Source organism: Typopeltis vanoorti, chromosome 20, assembly GCF_054136105.1.
Source record: "Typopeltis vanoorti isolate ZY-2024b chromosome 20, IOZ_Tvanoo_1.0, whole genome shotgun sequence".
NCBI lineage: Eukaryota > Metazoa > Arthropoda > Arachnida > Uropygi > Thelyphonidae > Typopeltis > Typopeltis vanoorti.
Window position 1 is genome coordinate 2,443,066 of NC_143568.1, and position 20,501 is coordinate 2,463,566.

Consider the following 20,501-nt stretch of genomic DNA (forward strand, 5'->3'; position numbering starts at 1 on the left):
CCCTTTAAGAGTATATATCAAGAAATTGACAATGATGCTGATAATATAACCTCCAGATCTTCAAAAAGGACATAAACAGATTGCTTCTCTCTCTCTCTCTCATGAGATCTACTCATATGATGTATCAGTTTGCTTTAGGGTATGAAATCTCATATGTGGTATTAATATTTAAAAAAATACAACATATGGTGATACTACAGTTTCTAAATAATTTTTTTTTAAATACATAAATATGCATTAAGTTGAAAGAAAAAGAAACAATAATGAGAATGATTTTATTAATCAATCAAACTTCTGCAGCTTAAAGATAAATTAAATATTTCTATTAAAAACACATGCATAACATACTTACTAAGTAGTTTCCGTGGTAATCACACCATATGCAAAAAATACTGGAATATATTCTATATCACTGCCACGCAAATTAAACAGCCCTAGAAATACATATATTTTTGAAATTATTAATATTATACAAGCGAGAGTAACAAATTTCTGATAGTAGATTTTTATAAATATAAATGACAAACAATAGGATAAGAAGCACTACTTCTTTAACTGCCTGATTTATTTTACTTTAACTAGGATTTATTTTCCTGTCCGTTTTTTTGCAATTAGATTTTTGCAAGCTACCACAAAAGATAGCCAGATGTATATTTTAAGTTCTGAGGTTTTTTACAGCAAATTTATTTCACAATAAAGAGTATGATTTTTTAAAAGAGACCCTTAAGATATGTTATTACATTCCCATTTTTGCTTTTTCCCCAGAGATTGTCTAAGATACATTCTATCATTTTTGCAGAGTAAATTGAAGCAATGTAGTGGAAATAAAATAGTTTGAACTCTTGGAAGTGTAAAGAACAAAGGAGCATTTAATTAAAATACAAAATGAATATTCATTATAGCACTGCAACTGTGATAACAATTCCTTTGGTGACACAGGAATGAAAAAAAAAAAAAAAAAAAATAGACACATAATCTCCTCTAAAGAAATAATTACCAGAATAGCAGAAAAAGGAATATCTATAAACAAAGTTAAAGATACCAAGAAATTATATACTTCGTTTCATCCTTTATCCAAGTGCAAGCAAACAAGTTTGCATCTGAACTATTATCAGGACTGGGGCAACTCATGGTAAAGGTGTATGACTTCACATCACTTGCTTTAGTATCCCATAATGCAAAGCACATACCCTTATGGATATGTGCATTATGAGAAGGGTCATTACCCAGACTGGTATCAACCTTTGAGGTCCCATTAATGGGAGCAAGACCCAGAGGTGGTAATAAGGACAAGTGATGTGAAGTCATTAGCTTCTTTATATGGGTTGCCCCAGTCCTGAAAATAGTTCAGGCGAACTTGTTTGCCAACACTTGGATAAAGGATTAAACCAAGCATATAATTTCTTGGTATCATTAATTTATAGTATAACCAAGTGGGAAAAAAAAAAAAACACTTCCAATAACTTTCTCTAATACAGAGCATTTTAATAATAAGGTGTGACACCTTTTGGCAACTGATATGTAAAGATATGGCTTCTGCATTACTTCACCCTTGGTATTACCTCTGGGTCTGGCTCCCACTGATGAGACCTCAATAAAGGTCGAAACCAGTCTCTGGGTAGTGACCTTTCCCATAATGCATAGCATTATAGCCCACAGAGCCAATATACATGTTCATCATATGTTTTGTCAGGCCAAATTCTGGGAGAATGATTTTTGAGAGCCTTGCATCATAGAGGTATTAGTAATACTTTCATTTTGCTTTCCATTGGTGATGGGTTAAGTTCAAACCCCTCAGAAGGCCTGAGTCTGAACAATTCATAGTTTTAGCTTAAAGAATTAGTCTTAAGGTTCTCCACTCCTCTCTACAGTGAAGAGTTATTCTAGAATAAGGCAAGGAAGGGTACAGTGAAGCATGGCTGATCCTTTTCAGAAAAAACAATCATAATTCATCTTGAGTAAGCATACGACTGCCTCTCTTTCAAAAACAGAGGTCATGAGTAATGTATTTCAAACATATGGCCTAGCCAGACTATTGCACAGGAATCTACATAGAGTCTGAAGACTCATCACAAACATTGATAAAGCACTCACAACAGACTCTGGTGACAATTTCACTTATTAAACTGGGGGGGGAGGTCATCTCTGGAAACTGATGAGTAAGATCTGGATTCCCATATCAGTTCCTGTCACATATGTCATTGCATTATCTTCACCTGTATAATGGACCCTCAGAATGGTTGCTTAGTAACTTAACTGTTTAGTCTATTTCTTTTACCTCTTTGCCATCAGTACTGATTATTAAAGTTATCGTTCCACAGTCATTCTTCCTTTTACTCGCCACACAGCAAAAGAACTCTTTAGCATTTCCTTTGGCCTGCTCAGCCAATTTCCTCTCATAATGTGTTTTACCTTTCCTACTATGCTAGTCACCCTTTTTGCCTATGCTTTGTACTGCTTGTGGGCCTCATGACCACCTTTCTCTTTATATATATACCCAGAACAACATTTTCTTTTTTTTTTTTTTTCCAGTTAATGTTTAATGATGCTACTCATCCATCTAACTCCTACCTGATTTATCTTCCTCACTTTGGGATAGGAAGATAAAGTATCATATTTTATTATTATTATTATCATCCCAAGACCCCCATAGAGTCAAAGACTCATTGCAGGAGATCCCTTTATGATATACCCAGCTCATCATATCATGCCTTAAATACTTTCAAATTCTCTGCTGACACCATACTCTCAAACAATACATTCCAATCATTCACAACTTTCCATGGAAAAAACCTGCTTCTCACTCCCTTGCTTAATCTTCCTTATACAGCTTCCAGAGATGACCTCTTGTTCTTGTGATATACAATTTATTGTTGCTTCCTTCAGTCATTACTTGACCATCTCCCATATCCTGCTAGCATCCTGTAGTTCCACACATATATCCCTTCTAAAGTAAAAGTACTATATGTCTGACAACCTCTCAAGTCAAAACCACATGATCACTCTCCTGAATTTGAAGGTAATGTAGCTATCTTCGTTAAGGACAGATCTCCTGATGATATCACTCTCAAGAATTTGTTTTCCTACTCACCATGTAATCTCCTTCCAATGTCTATCCCCATATGTTAAGCCTGTCATAATAATTACTCAGTCTACATTCATTGTTTTAATTTGCAAATGCATATCATCCACACCTTTCCTTACATCCCCTGGACTACCTACAGTAGCAACCAACCAAACATATTTTGTCCTCCTATCAGGCTCTATTTCATCAGATTATATCAAAGGCACACCCCTCCAACCCATCTTATTCTCTTTACCCTCCCTGAAAATACTATACCCCCTCACACTCTTCCTGTCACTACAGTTGTAGTGACAGGAAGAGTGTGAGGGGTACATACACTAATTATAAAAAAATAATTCATACATTAATTATAAAAACTTTTGTGTATTCATTTATAGTGAACAATTTTAGCAATTTTTACTTAAAATGCATTCAATATTACATTCCACCTCTCATAACATTGTGTAATATATATACATACATTCAGTAATGAGATAATAAATAAGATTAAGACACGAAATTAAATATAATTAAGATGACTTATTAAAACTATACAAGCAATTAAAAAAAAACAGTAAATAACATAATGTCAAACTTACATGCAACTTCATCCAGTGCTGTAAGAATAAGAGCTGTGGCTTCCCTTTGAATTAAATCATGCCTTATTTCCAATATTTTTTCTTGCCATGATTTTCCTAAATATAGTTCAAAAAACCTACTTAGTGTTTTAAAATATTTTAGAGTATTTTTACAGATATGCATAACTATATACTCTAACATAAAAAGATTGAGTTTTAAAAGAGGTATACTGTGAGTAGACATATTAAAAAAAAAAAAATCAACACAATAAAAAGTTATGAAAGGTTGGCTGATTTGTAAAGTACTATCTCCCATTACGTCTATCCCCTTTATGGGAGATAGTACTTTACAAATCAACTAATCTTTCTTAACTTTTTATTGTATTGATTTTTTTTTTTTTTTTTTTTTTAGGAAATTCATTGACCTTTTTAGTTATCTTACACCAGCTACTTAGGTGGCGTTTTTTGGAATTGTCAGTTATTGTTTAATTTGAGCTTAATATGTACTGAAGATGCCTGTGATACACAGCCGAAAATTATACTATTAAATAATCTTTGTACGTGAGTTTTTTCCTTTATTAATTTTGTATCGATAAAAAAATTATTTTTTCACATGACGGAAAGAATAAGTTTATATAATAAGGAAATTATAAAAAAGGAAAAAAAAACTACAATAAATCCTGCTAAAGTCCTCCCATACTAAGATTTTCTTCTTGACTTGTAAAGTTCTGGTTGCTATTGAATGTTAAAAAAAAAAAAAAAAACACTTCAAGTCATCTTGTATTGAGATTTTCTTTGGCTTGTTCATGGTTGCTATAATGGTTGCAAATTCTGTTCAGGTCAGGATTATGTCTTAGCATTTCACATGCTTCTTTAAATTTCCTCTCGAACCAGGTTTTGGTGTGTAGGGACTTGGTACCTTTCCAATCAATTCTGTGGTATGTCTGGAGTGCAGGGTCTGAAAGGTCGGTTTTTCCAAAATGGAGGTATTTAATGTGTTGTTTGTGTTCGTCCTTCCTAATTCGATGGTTCATCCTGTTTCTCCTATGTATGGTAGGTTACATGTGCATTGTATTTTGTAAACCCCCTAGGTGGGCTAGGTGTGGAAGATCTTTGAAAGAACTGAGTAGGTGTCTTAATTTTGTCGGGGGTTTGAAGGTAGTTTTGATGTTGTATTTGTATAGTATTCTGTCTATTTTTTCCAAAATGACTCTAAACATAAGGTATGGCAATAGCATTCTTGAAATCTTTTTTGTTTTTTGTGGTGTCTCTGTGGAGGATCTTGTGAATAGTTTTTTTACTGTATCCATTTTTTATAAATGTATGGCTGATGATCTCATATTCCTGGTTTAGAGCTTGCTCATTTGAACAAATAGTTTGAGCTCTGTGTTTAAGGGTGCTTATGACACCTAGTTTTTGTGTTGGGTGGTGGTAAGAATTTTTGTGTATAATTGTGCGGTAGACTTGAGAAGGAGAGACAGCCTGAGGTAAGACGTGTGATAAGTGTGTCTAGGAAAGGAAGAGAGTTGTTTTTTCTTTTCAATTTCAATAGTGAATTGGATACGTTTGTGTTGTTTATTCAGGTGGCTAAGGAATGTATTTAGTGCTTTGTGGCCGTGAGGCCAAATGGCGAAAATATCATTGACGTATCTGAGTCAAATTTTAGGCTTTAGGCACACTGACTCTAGAGCTCGTTGCTCAAAGTCTTGCATATAAAAGTTAACTATTGGGGGGGGGGAGTGGTGAGCCCATGGCTGTACCTTCTTTTTGAAGAAGATAGTCATGTGGAAATATGTTCTGTAGGAACATAATAGTATCAACGATCGGGACATTGGTGAAAAGGGCAGTTATGTCAAAGCTGACTAATAAATCTTGGTCATTGAGTGTAATGCTTTTAATTTTGTTTATGAAATCTGTATTTTTTTATGTAGGAAGTGGAACGACCTACCGATTCCTTTAGTGCAACCGCTAATTTTTTGGCTAAGTGGTAATTCGGGCTGTCTTCAACAATGGGACGTAGTGGTGTGTTTGTTTTGTGTATTTTTGGCAGACCTTGCTCCTATGTTCCTCTTCATCAAAGCTTTACATAACTTCCAAGAATGGCTTCACATTCTCCCCTTTCACCTTTTACTCTACATATACTTCATTCTATATTAATCTTGGAAAACCCCTTTGCTAACTTAAACATTGCTACATAAATCTTTTTCTGACAAGGTACTAAATTTAGGTAATGTCACTTACATTCCCTAAACCTTTCCCATTAACCAATATTCCGGAGTCCTGCTACTGCCTCACTCACACATCTGTGGATCCTCTCCAGAGTTTCCACATCACAATGGAAACTAGTGACCAAATTTGAGCACAATAGTATATCTGAGGTCCAATCAAACTTTATACAGTGGCACAAACACCTCCTTATCCCTGCTATCAGTGTGCTCCTTGTCATAGAAGAAATACACTGTGCTGCCTCTGCAATCCTTGCAATGTCACCTCTAAACTTTGCACTCCAAAGTGCATCACATCCAATTGAAATATACTTTTAGCCAGCATTAATGAATATGATTGCATTTGGATAAATTAATGATTTAATGTTAACATCAGTATTTAAATATTCATATTCAAGATTTAATATTAATATTATTTTTACATGATTAACTAAGTATTGCATTTTGGACTGCAGAGATATAAGGCTGTGTATTATATTGGTGGAACTGTGCTTCAGGAGAAGGACGAGATTCAAGAACCCAGAATGATGGTGGACCATGGCCAGAATTTCAGAAAGCAGTTGCAGGAAGACAACATAGCACTTTGCTGATATGATAAGGAGAAAGAACTCCTTATCATATATGACAAGTAGAGATAAAAAGGTGATTCTGGCAGTGTATAAAGCAATGGTCAGATCATAATAGACTACTGCACTTAAATTTAAATTTAGTCAGCAAATTTTCAGTGTGATGGATATCATCCAGAGATGAGTGACTAAAGTGGTATCTACTAAATGTATTTTCAAAGTTCGAGTATATCATAATCCAAATATATTATTGTATATATATTTATAAGAGATACATGCATAATCAAATTCAACATTAAAATACCAGTAGATTGAAAAAGTAAGACTTACCTTACTCCCTCAAAAAACTCATGCTTATCAACATAAAGAATTCTATGCCCATCAACCCAGTCTTGTATTCTATTTCTAACTAACCTCTCCAATACTCTAATTACAACTGCAGAATTATGACTGAAAACTTCTATCTTTGAAGCATGATTATTCAGCCTTCTCTCCACTCTTTAGGAACCGTTCCTACTGAAAGACTCGCATCTATCATGTGGGTAAGAGTCTTTCAGCTCTTTTGCACGTTCCATCCATATTAACATTTAGCCCAACCAACACTAGACAGATTCCCTTGATTTTTTTTCATCTCTCTAATCCTTTTTTTCTTGGTGTTGCATAGCATGATTTATATCAGTATGATGTATGGTAAAAAATAAAAAAAGGGAGAATAAATAATTTCACTACATCCTCTAACTTCCATAACCATCTATCAATGTAAACGTTGCGTGATTATTCTTCCCATTGCTTGCAACACAGCACAGGAATTTCTTGAATTCTTTACTGACTTTCCAGTCTCCTCTTAAACTGAATTTTTTCTGCTTTACCATGCATTTCACTTTCCAGCCTTCACTTATCATCATCATCAAATTCCTGCCATTTACTCTCAAGGGGTGTACAGGATATTATGATAGAACTACATGAAAGACTTACATCATTACTAACTTCCTATCAACAATTTTCTTTCAAATTAATCTATCAAGACTCCAACATTATCAGATCTTATATTTCTGTCTTCTAAGGCAATTTTTACTGTATCAATCCACCTACATCTTGGTCTTCCTCTGGGTCTTTTTCCTGCCAACCTGGCAAAAAACACTTATTTTGCTAATCTTTCCTCTCCAATTCTGTGTAAGTGACCATACCCGAGAGATTAGCTCTGCTAACATATTCCTGAATGCAAACAATGTTAAGTTCTTTCTTAATATCCTCATTTATAATATGATATTGCCATTGATGCCATATGTTCACTTCCGTAATCTTTCTCAGAACTCTCATATCAGATATCTCTAGTCTTTGATTAGGTGTTTTATTTTTAACCCAGCTCTCAGATCCATAAGTAAAAACTGGTTTGAAAACTATCTTGTATACAGCTAATTTAGTGTTTTGACTAATTTCTCTCTTATTCCATATAAATTCATTCAGTTGACTTCCTACCATACCAGCTTTGTTAATTCTTTTGAACATTTCCATATTTAATTTGCCATCTTCACTAAAAATTGTGCCTAGGTAGCTGAAATGTTTTATTTGTTCCATAGTTTCTCCATTCACTGTGCAGTTGATATTTTCAATGTTCCTACCTATTTTCATTGTCTTTATCTTATTACTGATGATATTCATACCAAATTTATTACAACTGTTATTCAATTTAGTGAGGGAATCTTCCGGACTTGTACTGGATTTATTTAGAAGTATAATCTCATCTGCATAAAGTAAAGAGCCTGTATTTATATAACTTAAATATCTGGAGGAGATACTGATTTTATGGAGAATATCTTGTACATTCTCCATGAAATCTTCATTACCTTCACTAACTGTCTTGTTTCACTGTTTATCATTGTATTTCTATTCTATTTATTCAACAATCTCAGGTATATACAGTTATATATGCTCATGTCAGATGAATTGATTAAGATTCCACCAAATCTAACACTCTAAAACTTTGTGCTACTTCCATTATAGGTATATTCCCCCTCAGAAATGCAACAAATTCACTCACCTTGTTTCCATCTATTATCTTCACCTTTCAAATCCACATTCTATAATTAAAATATCCCATTAAGATCACCTTCCTTTTGCATGCTCAATCAATTTGTTCAAACAGTTCACAATCACTTCCATTTAGATTATCAGATCATTAGCATTCTATTTGATATACTATTCTATTAATTTGAACCTGATACCACACGAGTTTCAAAATTATTGCATATATGATTATTTTTTTTTACCTCCATTTATTTCCTACTGTTTCTGAAGTATTATTGCTGGTAGAGCAATATATTTTTAAGGAAGATGTGCACTGAATATTTTCTTCCTGGAAATGCAGAAATGCTCATAGCATTGAGAAATTATGAAAGAGAATCAGATTTAGTATCAGATATGTGGAATTCGGTGTGTGTGCGTGTGTGCACGCACGCACGCACACATACACACACAAACACAGAGTTAAATCTCCATATTTGCAGGCATTATGTTTCAACACTTCCTGAGAAAAAATGTATTCTCACCATATATGTTTTGCATATGCTAAACATGTATGCAACCATTTACAATTAATAGACAAATGCGTAAATGTGTTTAAAAGGTTTACAAAGCATTTAGACCTATATCGTGTAAATACAGTATCAAAATTTTATTACATAGTTAAGTACAAGACATGCACCAAGCTATTCACTATAGGATTCAATACTCCTCGTTAGTAAGGATTTTAGAGGCTGGAGAAGGCCTTCTTCTGTTCAATGGCTATATAGATGCACTGAGGCATCTTCTTCCAGAATAATACTACCTCATTAGAAATGAAAACATGTTCAGGTTTATATTCCTTTTGCTCGATGATCCTCTTGAGTTGTGCAGGGCAGAACTTTGAAGCCTCATGATCAGCTAAAGCAGATTTGCCCATAATCTTTATATTACAGAGTGAGTAACATCTCTTTAATTTCAGGAACCAGCCTTTGATTGTAATGAAAGCAATTTTGCCAGTAATGCTGGTACATAATGTTTGCTACTTAAATCTGTTGCAAAGAACAAGGGCCTTAACAAAAATCATACCAATGCTAATGGCAAGTTTTTCTTGCTCTGGTCTTCAATCAAAATGAAACAGTGCATTTTCCATTTTAATGTCACTTTATCATGTACATCGGGGCTGTCCAACCTTAGATAATCCGAGGGCCGCATTAAAAATAAAAAATTATCCAAGGACTGCATCACGGTGAGTATCTAGTAATTTGGTGAGCAGCAGTGACACAGCTTTGAAAGCTGAACAAATGAACAACATTAATTGCACAGTAATTGCGAGCTCGAGTTTCCCGTGAGTGCCTGGAGCATGTGCGTTGGAACAAAACCGGCTAAGAATGCTTCTTTGACATGTCTAATATTTGAAAAACATATGGGTATATAGTGATGTAAAAACACCAAATAAAATTACCAACATCGAGATTATCGATTAGTAATAGAATTAAAATATCTAATATGCATTCGATTCAAATTGTTATTTTATTTTTTCGCTCATGAAAATCAAAACCCACAGGAGGGCTGCATGTGGCCCGCAGGCAGTGCTTTGGACAGCCCTGATGTACATAAACCATATATTCAGTAGTTAGAATTCCACCAGTTTGCATTGCCTCTCTGATCTAAGTTCCTGTTTTCTTACGTATCATATCATACTTTCATTGATACCAAACATGCAACCTACAGCCATGTACAGGAGCCCATCTTGACATTTATCTAGAACCCACACATTCTCATTCCAAGTCATAACTTTATTGGTCCTTTTAGGCTTTTGGCTTTTGTCTGTCACCAAATGTAGTTTGCTTAGAACCTATGAGGTTTCAAATAATCGCATTAATATTTTAAGCACAAGTAGCTTAACACTCACTGCAGCACTAAAGATACACAATTTCATGACCGTCAATGCAAAAACACAAATCTGCAAATACAGATTCCAACTCTCTCTCTCTCTCTCTCTGTGTGTGTGTGTGTGTGCACGCGCATGTTTTTTAAGTCTATAATTCAGTTATTCCATAGATTAATGGGTCATTTTAAATTTTTGTGAAATAAGAATTTTATTTGAAGCACAAATAGTGAAACACCTAAGTATTCTATAGAATAACTCAATACTTCTAGTTTAAAGTACATAAAAATAATCATTGGTTGACAAAATGTTGTAATGATCGATTTTTTTTTTTTTAAATATGATTTTCACTTTCATAAATTTATTTCTAAGTCCAATGAATAATGAACAATGTAATAGTAAAAATAATGTTAATGTAAATGGTGTGAAAATAAGCATTTGTTTATTAATTTGCATATAATGAACTAAAATGACATTTGAAATGAACGATTTGTAGCCTTACATCTTTTCTCACCTAGACATTTCAAAAGAACCCTTGACCTATAATACCTAAGATTTGCTGATGGTATTCTTATTATTGCAAACAATATGAAAGTTTTAAAATAAATGATAGAAGATCTAACAACTAAATCACCAGAAATTGGATTAGACATTAATTCTGATAAAACCAAAATAATGACAAACCAAAAAGAAAATGATGAAAGACACAACATCTTTAAGGTAAACAATAAAGAAATTGAAATAGTAGATGCATATGTATATCTACGAAAATTGTTAATAATGAAGAAACAAGGAGTCATGTTTAGGAATGGGATGGGCAGCTTTTAGAAAATTGAAGAGATTTTTAAACAGCAAAATAAAACCTGAGAGCAGAGCAAGACTGTTCAACAACCAATGTGTATTGCCTGTTATGACATACAGAGCAGAAATCTGGCCAATCAAAAACCAAAAAATAGATAAAATGCAAAAAACAAAAAGAAGAATGGAAAGATGTCTGCTAAATATAAGACTCAGATTACTGAAAATAAGAGCCAATAGACTTCACTTCGGCGAAGTAAAATTATTCAAAATTAAGTGGATATTCAATACCACATTATTTCTTAGTCGAATAAGAAACTCAAAGATAGAAAATCTAATCTAAGAGTTTCATGCCGAATATAGAAAACTATATGCCAAACTTTATATAGTTTTCTATATTTGGCATGAAACTCTTAGATTAGATTTTCTATCTTTGTGTTTCTTATTCGGCTAAGAAATAATGTGGTATTCAATATCCACTTAATTATGAATAATAAGACTCAGAGATAAAATCAGAAATGAAGAAATAAGAGCTAAAACAAAATTTTTAGATATTGGAGAAAACACACTTCGAAAGAAATGGAAATGGGCATGACACATCACAAGAGTCAAGGACAATAGATGGACAAAATGGAGTGGCAGCCATATGAAGGTAAAAGATCAGCTGGAAGATCTGCAAGAAGATGGTCAGATGATATAAGAAAAATAATTGGAACTCTTTGGCACTAACAAATTCAGGATAGAAACAGATGGAGAGAATTGAAAGAAACCTATAGCCAGAAGTGGCTATAAAAAGGGTTAAAAGAAGAAGTAGCTACTTTTCTTTTCTTTTTTTTTTTTCCTGGTGGCACTTCTACAGAGGGAAAAAAATTTCATCACAAACACCAAATGTGATTGAAAAATCTATTAATCCTACCTGGCAATAACTATTAAGTCAGCAAATACTTTTTTCACACTTTTATTTTTTTGCTTGAATGCTTCAAAAAAAAAAAAAAAAAAGAAAAAAAAAGAAAAGAAAAGAAAAAAGGAAATGCATTTATATTTTTATAGTTTTTTATAGTTATAGTTTTATAATACCTGTTTAATTCCTTATTCCTTAAACATTCTATATCTGCCTATATGATCAGCTGACAAATGGGTGTCATATAAAACTCAAATAAATCTTCTTTAGTGAAGTGATATAACACATCAGCATCTGAATCTTCCATTGGAACAGTTAGTTTTTCCATTTCTTGAACCATCAAAATGTCGTGACATTGCAACTATAATCACAAGGAACCTTCTTTTCAGTACTTTTAATTTTTTTGCACTTCATTTATTAAATCTAGATGTTTATTTTGTGTCTATATGCACTCCAACATATAACCAACAAGAAGTCAACTACTGAATCTGCAACAGCAGGTACAAAACATAAATTGGGCACTAAGAAAGAATTATACACAAGGTCAAAATTTGGTGGTTTTGATGAAAGACTTATTTCCCCTGAAGGAGGAGCACCATAAAAAGTCTCTTTCAATGGTATCTACAGCCTGACCTACAATCAATGGTGTGAATCAGGATTTTATGAAATGTGTATGTACACAAAGATGTCAGACTGCAAAATGTTCATGTGAAATGTTTGAATGCCATTTATAGTTTGTCATGTGCAAATAAATAAACAAATGTCTGTTTTCACACTCTTCATATTATTTTTACTATTATGTTCTTCATTTATATTCATCAGACTTCTAAATTTATGAAAGTAAAATTCATATTATTTCTTTTAGAAATATACCACTGCACACAAACAGAATATTGGAATAGGAACGTTACTTCCGCAACTCAAGAGCATATACCAACTACCAGGGCCAAATTTACAAATAAGCTAGATAAGCTACAGCTTAGGACCTCACATTACAAGGGGGCCCTCTGCCTCCATACAGGTTATCTAAAATTTACTAGTACAGGGGCCTCTTAAAAGCTCAAAAACTTCAATGCAGCCCATGCCAACCACTACTGTAGAAGATGAATCTGTAGAGCTACCATTAAGGCAAGAGCTTAGCGATATGGTACATTCATTCAGAAACAACTTGCTCAGATACATACTGTTCAATAATTATTAGAAAAATTTTAAGAATTAGATATAAATGTTCATCAGTCTTTTTATTGATTTCTGACAAGCACATTAATAGAGAAAAAGAGCATTAATAGAGAAAAATTATATGAGATTATGATACTTTGGAATATCAGATAAGTTAGTAAGACTTATAAAATTAGAAATAGAAAATTCACAAGCACAGATTAAAATACAAAATGATTTGAGAGATCACTTTTCAATAACTCAAGGATTAAAACAAGGAGATAGTCTATTTCCAATACTTTTTATTTTAGCTTTTGGAATACAGTATCCAACCATTACTAGCAGATGCTAAAGGTAAACAAATCAGTACAGATTGCAGCATATCAAGAACATATCAAGGCTTGAATTTGAGTTGCTTTTATCAACAAAAGCAGCCCAAAAAATAACTATTTGTCAACAATAAGTTTTAAAAGTGGTATACCATGAGTAGACATATCAATACAAAATTAATAATGGAAAAAACTCACGTACAAAGATTAGATTATTTAATAGTATAATTTTCGCCTGTGTGTCACAGGCATCTTCAGTACATTAAGCTCAAATTAAACAATAACTGACAATTCCAAAAAGCGCCACCTAAGTAGCTGTTGTAAGATAACTAAAAAGGTCAATAACTTTCCTAAAAAAATAAAAAATAAAAAATAAATAAAAATATCAACACAATAAAAAGTTAGGAAAGATTAGCTGATTTGTAAAGTACTATCTCCCATAAAGGGGATAGACATAAGCCGTCAGATCTGTTTAAGTTAGGAGAATGAAGTAGAGTTTCATATGTTTCTTTATAAAGGTGTTCCATGAGAAACTGACTTTTGTGAAGAACTCTTGTCTTTCTCCAATGAACTCTGTGTCTAGTGAAGACGGCATGTTCAGAAAGTCCAGACTTTTCAGGTTTAAAGTATTCAATATAAGATTGGTGTTCTTCTAGCCGAATAGAGGCAGATCTTCCCGTTTGTCCAAAATAAGATAATCCACAAGAGCACGGAATCTGGTAGACACCTGGATGATTAAGATGTGGAAGCTTGTCCTTAGGAGAAGTGAGAAAGGTGGAGATTTTTCTAAACGGTCGAAAGGCAACAAAAATATTCAGTGGTTTTAAAACTTTTGCTATACGTTCACTGATGCCTTGTACATAAGGGATAGTAATGCTCATTATTTCTTCTGTGTTTGAAGAGGAAGACATATTAAAACTACTCAAAGTTCTTTTGATCAAGCATTTCTTATAACCATTAGATAGAAAGGGAGAAGTTATATATTGTAGTTCTTTCTGTAAAAGATCGTCTGAAGAACAAAAGGAGTGGGCCTGATGAACCAGTGTTTTAATAGTTCCTGCCTTTTGACCGGGATGGTGATGAGATTCTGCATGGATATAATGGCCTGTATGAGTCTTCTTTCTATATAGATGGCAATGATTGTAGTTGTGTGAAGTAGTGGGGACGATGGTGAGATGTGTGCGGTGGAAAGGAGTAGAGTGCTCTCCTGTGATGAGTTCTTGGACTCCTTGGAGGTGTCACATGATAATTATTATTATTATTATTATTACAGGAATCTCCATGGAATCAGTAGACTCATCGTGGGAGACCCAAACTATCAAAACAATATCTATAATATCTCTTCTTGAATTCATTTACAGACGAAGAACTCACAACTGAGTCAGGCAATGCATTCCACTCATTCATCACCCTCCAGGCAAAAAACCTCGTTCTCACACCCATGTTAACCACACTTTTCCTTAATTTCCAGGGATGACTTCTTGTTCTTCCATCACTATCACACAGCTGAAACATTTCCCCTGCTTCAATCTTATAAAAACCTTCTAGTAATTTAAATGTTTCTATCATATCCCCTCTTCTCTACCTATCAATCAACCTCTGCAATCTATCAATGTAGGGAGCATTTTTTACATCACTCACCAACTTAGTCACTCTCCTCTGAACCCTCTCCACAACCTCCTCATCTCCAAGGAATACAGGTGACCAGACCTGAGTACAGTAATCCAAATGTGGAAGTATCAATGCTTTATAAAGGGGAATAATAACCTCATTATCTCTGGATATTAGTGTGTTCCTCAATAACCACATCTTCCTATGTGCAATCTTGGACACCTTAGTAATGTGTCCCCTGAACTTTATCTCCCTATCCACCAACATCCCTAAGTCCCTAGCCTCATCAATCTCTTGGAGTATTATTCCATCAATGTAGTACACAGCTAGTAATCTTTTAATCCCAAAATGCATAACTTTACACCTTTCTGCATTGAACTGACATCCATTACCTTTTGCCCATTTTGCCAGCTTATTTAAATCATCCTGTCCTGCAAACTCTCAACATCAGCTTGATTTTTTATTGTGCTACCCAATTTTGCATCATCAGCAAACAACTGAATTTCTCCGTTCAAGCCATTTCCTATATCATTTATGTACAAATTAAACAACAATGGTCCAAGCACAGAGCCACACCACTGGTCACCTGCCTCATCCATACACCACCTTATGGTATCCCTCCCTGAGCCATTCTCCTATCCATATCACCAGTTTTGTATCCATCCCCCATTTGCTCCAATTTGCGCAACAGTATTCCATGGGATATCCTGTCAAAAGCCTTAGCAAAATCCAGAAGTACCACTGTGTAGCCAGTTCCTTTGTCCAACTCAGATGTCATTCTATTATAAAAAGTTAATAAATTGCTAAGGCAGGATTGACCTTTAACAAAACCATGTTGGCCCCTATAGAGTATCATATCCTGATCCACCCATTCTTGAATTTTGTCTTCAACCAACTTTTCCAATACTTTTACCACCATTCCCGAGATGGTGATTGGTCTGTTATTAACTACCACAGTTTTAGAGCCACCTTTATGCAAAGGAACTACTTTGCCTTCCTTCCACTCCCTAGGGACCATATCAGAGTTCAAACTTTTAAATAACCAAGTAAGAGGCGTTGACAATTCCTTTGCACACTCACACAACACCCGAGCTGATATTCCATCTAAACCTACAGCAGTGTTTGCATTTAAATTTTGCAATATACTATGTACCTCTGATTTCTTAACTTCAATTCTCACATTAGTTATTGCTACAGGTACAGAAATATCCTCACTTGGGTGATAGACTTTTGAAAAGTGATCACTCAGTAACTCCACTATTACATCTGAATTTGTCAACTCAATACCATCAGCACCCACTAAAGTTATCCTTCTGAAGTCATTCTTCCTTTTACTTGCCACATAGTGGAAGAACTCTTTGGGATTACCCTTAATCTCCTTGGCTAAGGTCTTCTCATAATCTGATTTAGCTTTTCTTACTATGCTGGTAACCTTCCTAGCTTGAGCCTTGTACTGCTCATGGGTGTACTGATCGCCTTTGTCCTTGTAAATTCTCCATAATAATAATAATAATACTTTAATTAAATGACATACTTAAAGTGTATAACTGAAGTATACACTTCAATGGTTATATATATATGTATATATATATATATATATAATATGATAGAGACCTTCAAGATATTTAAAGGATTCTACCAGATTAATATAGAAGAAATTATAAAAAGTGCAGATGTTAAGATGGGAAGAACAAGAGGCCATCCCTGGAAGTTGTATAAGATGTGATGAAGAAGGACATGAGGAGTACATTTTTTATATGGAGTGGAATGATTTGCCGCAGTGCATTGTGAATTCAGGGAATGTAAATATTCCCTGAATGTCGATTATAATGAACCTAAAAGTTCATTATAATCGACATGTTGCTGGCTGAGTGGGCCTCCTACGATGAGTCTATTGATTCTATGGAGATTACCAAAATAACAATAATAATAATAATAAATATATATATATATATATATATATATATATATATATATATATATATATATACACACACATACATACACACACACACACACACACACATTAGAATACTGGTTTACTCACCTTATCATATTTTTATCATATTGTTAAATATGATAAAAATATGTTTGTTATCATATTTTTAAATTTAATGACTGAACACCAAGAATTTTAAAATCAAAGCTTTAATAGATCACACGAGTTTCGTCGGAAAGCAGACTTCGTCAGGTGTAACAGCATAAAAATATATAAAAAACAGAAAGACCATAAAAGCAGTGCATTTCTAATACAATATAGCATGACAATTAACTGTAATTAAAGTTTAAATGGGAAACTGAGTTCTAGTTGAAGCATCACGCATATGCGTGCGTGTGAAATCGCGTGTGCGCCAATATTGAATGGCAGAACTGTGAGAATCTGGCAAACTGCAACTTAGGTTGCTATTCAGGTGGGAGGCATCAAGAACTATTTCTTTCGATTACAGAATTCGTCTCTCTACTTCGTCATAAAACATCTATGAATGTTGGTTGTTAAATCCCAGTGTATTTGATGCTGGAGACCTTTATCATTGGTGCTTGCAGAAAACAATACTTGGCTGGACAGGGCAATGGCCCAAATTCTGCTGTAAGATATGTCTCTCTTGTGTTCTTCTAAGCGGAGAAGGATTGATTTTTCAGTCTGATCATAATATGGTTTACCGCAATCACAAACAATTCTGAAGACACCAAGAAACTGAAGATTGTGATGTTTCTCTTTCGGACTGCTTAAAATTGACCGGAGTTTGGGTAAAGTTGTGAAAAAAGTCTTGATGCTGTATTTCTTTAAGATTTTCACTAGTTTTGGAGAGCGAGAACTAATATAAAGTAAGGAGATGCAGGCTTTGAAATTAGTTGTATCCTCATTTGGTGGTTGATGGTGACAGTGAAAAAGAAGTCTGTTTATACTTTTCTGAGAGTATCCATTTTGTTTAAAGGTACTTTGGAGGTGTTTTAGTTCATTTTTAAGCTTTTTGTTCATTTAATAACAAAGATCTGGCCTGATGAGCAAGAGTAGAAATGATGCCAAATTTCTGTGGTAGATAGTGGTGCAAGTCCGCATGTAGGTACCTGTCGATATGCGTAGGTTTCCTAAAGATGGCGAATTCAATGTGTTTGTGTGCATAAATTTTGATAAATTTTAAATTTTTATAATAGATTTGTGTATACTTTATGGTAGTAAATGATAAAATAAGCTAGTCTCCAGATATATTTTATGCATTCATTCCAAACTGTACAAATTTACATTTTGTACAGTTTGGAAACCCTGCTCCGGAGAAAAGACATGGAAAATTTGCGATCACCTAATGCTGAGCAATGAAGTTTATCTCTCACCTAAAGACCATCACAAACACCCACGTCCATTCAAACACATACTGTGTTGTTTTTGGAGAAGAATTCGCTAACTACTCACCCAACTAGGTAGGAAATCTTAATCATATTAGGTAATCATATTAAGCATTTCAAGAAAATGTCCAATACTGTAGCCTATTATTATTTTTTATACTTTATTTTGCTTCTTTATTGATTACATCCACATTATGACAGTTCTTTCTCATAACCCCTCATTATGATTATTTCATTTTTGTGATAAATTCTGATATATATATATATATATATATATATATATATATATATATATGTAAATAAGTTTTTTTTTTACCTTGGGAATAATGTATATTAGGGTTGCCAAGTAATTTTATAAACTTGGTTATTTTACTCCTAATCCTAAGTAAGCAAACAGTTAAGTTTGCACCTGAAACGTAGTTCAAGTCTAAAGGTGGTGCAACACCAGGACAACTCATTGTAAAGGTGGGTAAAGCTCTGATCACTATTCTTAGTATTTTCCATGATGTAAAGCACATCTCACTAAAAGATGTACACTGCAATACATTATGGGTTTTATTTTTATATATATTTTTAATATATATATATTTAAATATATTTTAGCAACTTGCATAGGTAAAGTTGATAAGGCTCTGTATTACTAAAACCTTGGTATTTAGGGTCTAGCTACTCACTGAGGAGACCTCAAAAAAGGTTGAAACCGGTCTGCGTAGTGACCCCACCCATAATGTATTGCAGTATACATCTCTTAGTGAGATGTGCTTTACATTATGGAAAATACTAAGAATAGTGATCAGAGCTTTACCCACCTTTACAATGAGTTGCCCTGGTGTTGCACTGCCTTTAGACTTGAACTACATTTCAGGTGCAAACTTAACTGTTTGCTTACTTGGGATTAGGAATAAAATAACCAAGTTTATAAAATTATTTCGTAACCCTAATACACACACACACACACACACGCACACATATCTTGGGGGCTCCCGCTGGCTACTGAGCATGTCCCCTAATTGGCAGATAGGAGAAAACCCTTACCATCTGTTGGATATTAGGGCAGCTCTGAATATATTGAATAAAGAGCAGTGGACCAGTGATTTTGGGATTAGTGATTCCATCTGAAAATATTGCCATTCACCAACCTGCAGTGGGCCAACATGGTGAATTATGGCCCAATCTTCCAAGATGAATCAAACAGAAATAAAATGGTCCTCATTCCCCAGAGGCCAGATTGTTACTACCTATGGCAGCAGGCAGTTAAACATGAAGGCAGAGGGTGCTAAGAATCCCCGGATAACCAGATCATGCTGGTATTGGAAACTAGATCTTGGAACTTTAAACTGTTGGACTACTCTGAGCAGTGAAGCACAGCTAACTGAACTAAATGAAGAGCTAATGTGAATAAAATGGGACTTTCTCGGACTGTGTGAAGTCAGACGTAATGGTGAAGAAATTCTACAATTAAAAAATGGAGACATATCATATTATAGAGGCCAAGATAAGGAAAGAATCAGTGGAATTGGATTCATGGTTAACAAAAAATTGAAGAACAACATAATAGAATTTGACAGTATATCTGATCGAATAGCAAGTATTGTTGTTCAAATCTCAAAAGGATACACTCTTAAGATCATCCAAGTCTATGCACCAACAATAAGTCATAGTGATGAAGAAATTGAAGATTTCTATCATGATGTATCCCAACTTTACAATAAAGGAAAACATTATTTCAGAATTGTAATGGGAAACTTTAATGCTAGAATTGGTATACAACAATCAAACGAAAGCTCAATGGGAAATTTTGGATATGGCATAAGAGATGACAGAAAAGCAAGTTTAACAGAATTTTCAGAAAAAGAAAACCTGTACATCATGAATTCTTTTTTTTAACGAAAAAATACATAGGAAGTGAACGTGGAAAAATCCAAATGGAAAAACTATTGAAATTGACTTTATTTTCAGCAAGAAGAAAAACATCTTTCAAGACTGTTCTGTTATAAACACCTTCAACATTGGAAGTGACCATCATATAGTATG

General features: G+C 33.9%; 1 protein-coding gene across 1 annotated transcript in view; it reads right to left on the reverse strand.

Moving 5' to 3' along the window:
* LOC150095193 (xaa-Pro aminopeptidase 1-like) overlaps positions 1-20,501 on the reverse strand; it is a 606,338-nt gene that overhangs the window by 325,226 nt on the left and 260,611 nt on the right. The window contains exons 12-13 of the mRNA XM_090410814.1: positions 3,664-3,759; positions 353-434 (exon numbers count right to left, since the gene is read on the reverse strand). Coding sequence (XP_090266940.1) covers positions 353-434; positions 3,664-3,759 — 178 coding nt within the window. The remainder of the gene's footprint in view (positions 1-352; positions 435-3,663; positions 3,760-20,501) is intronic.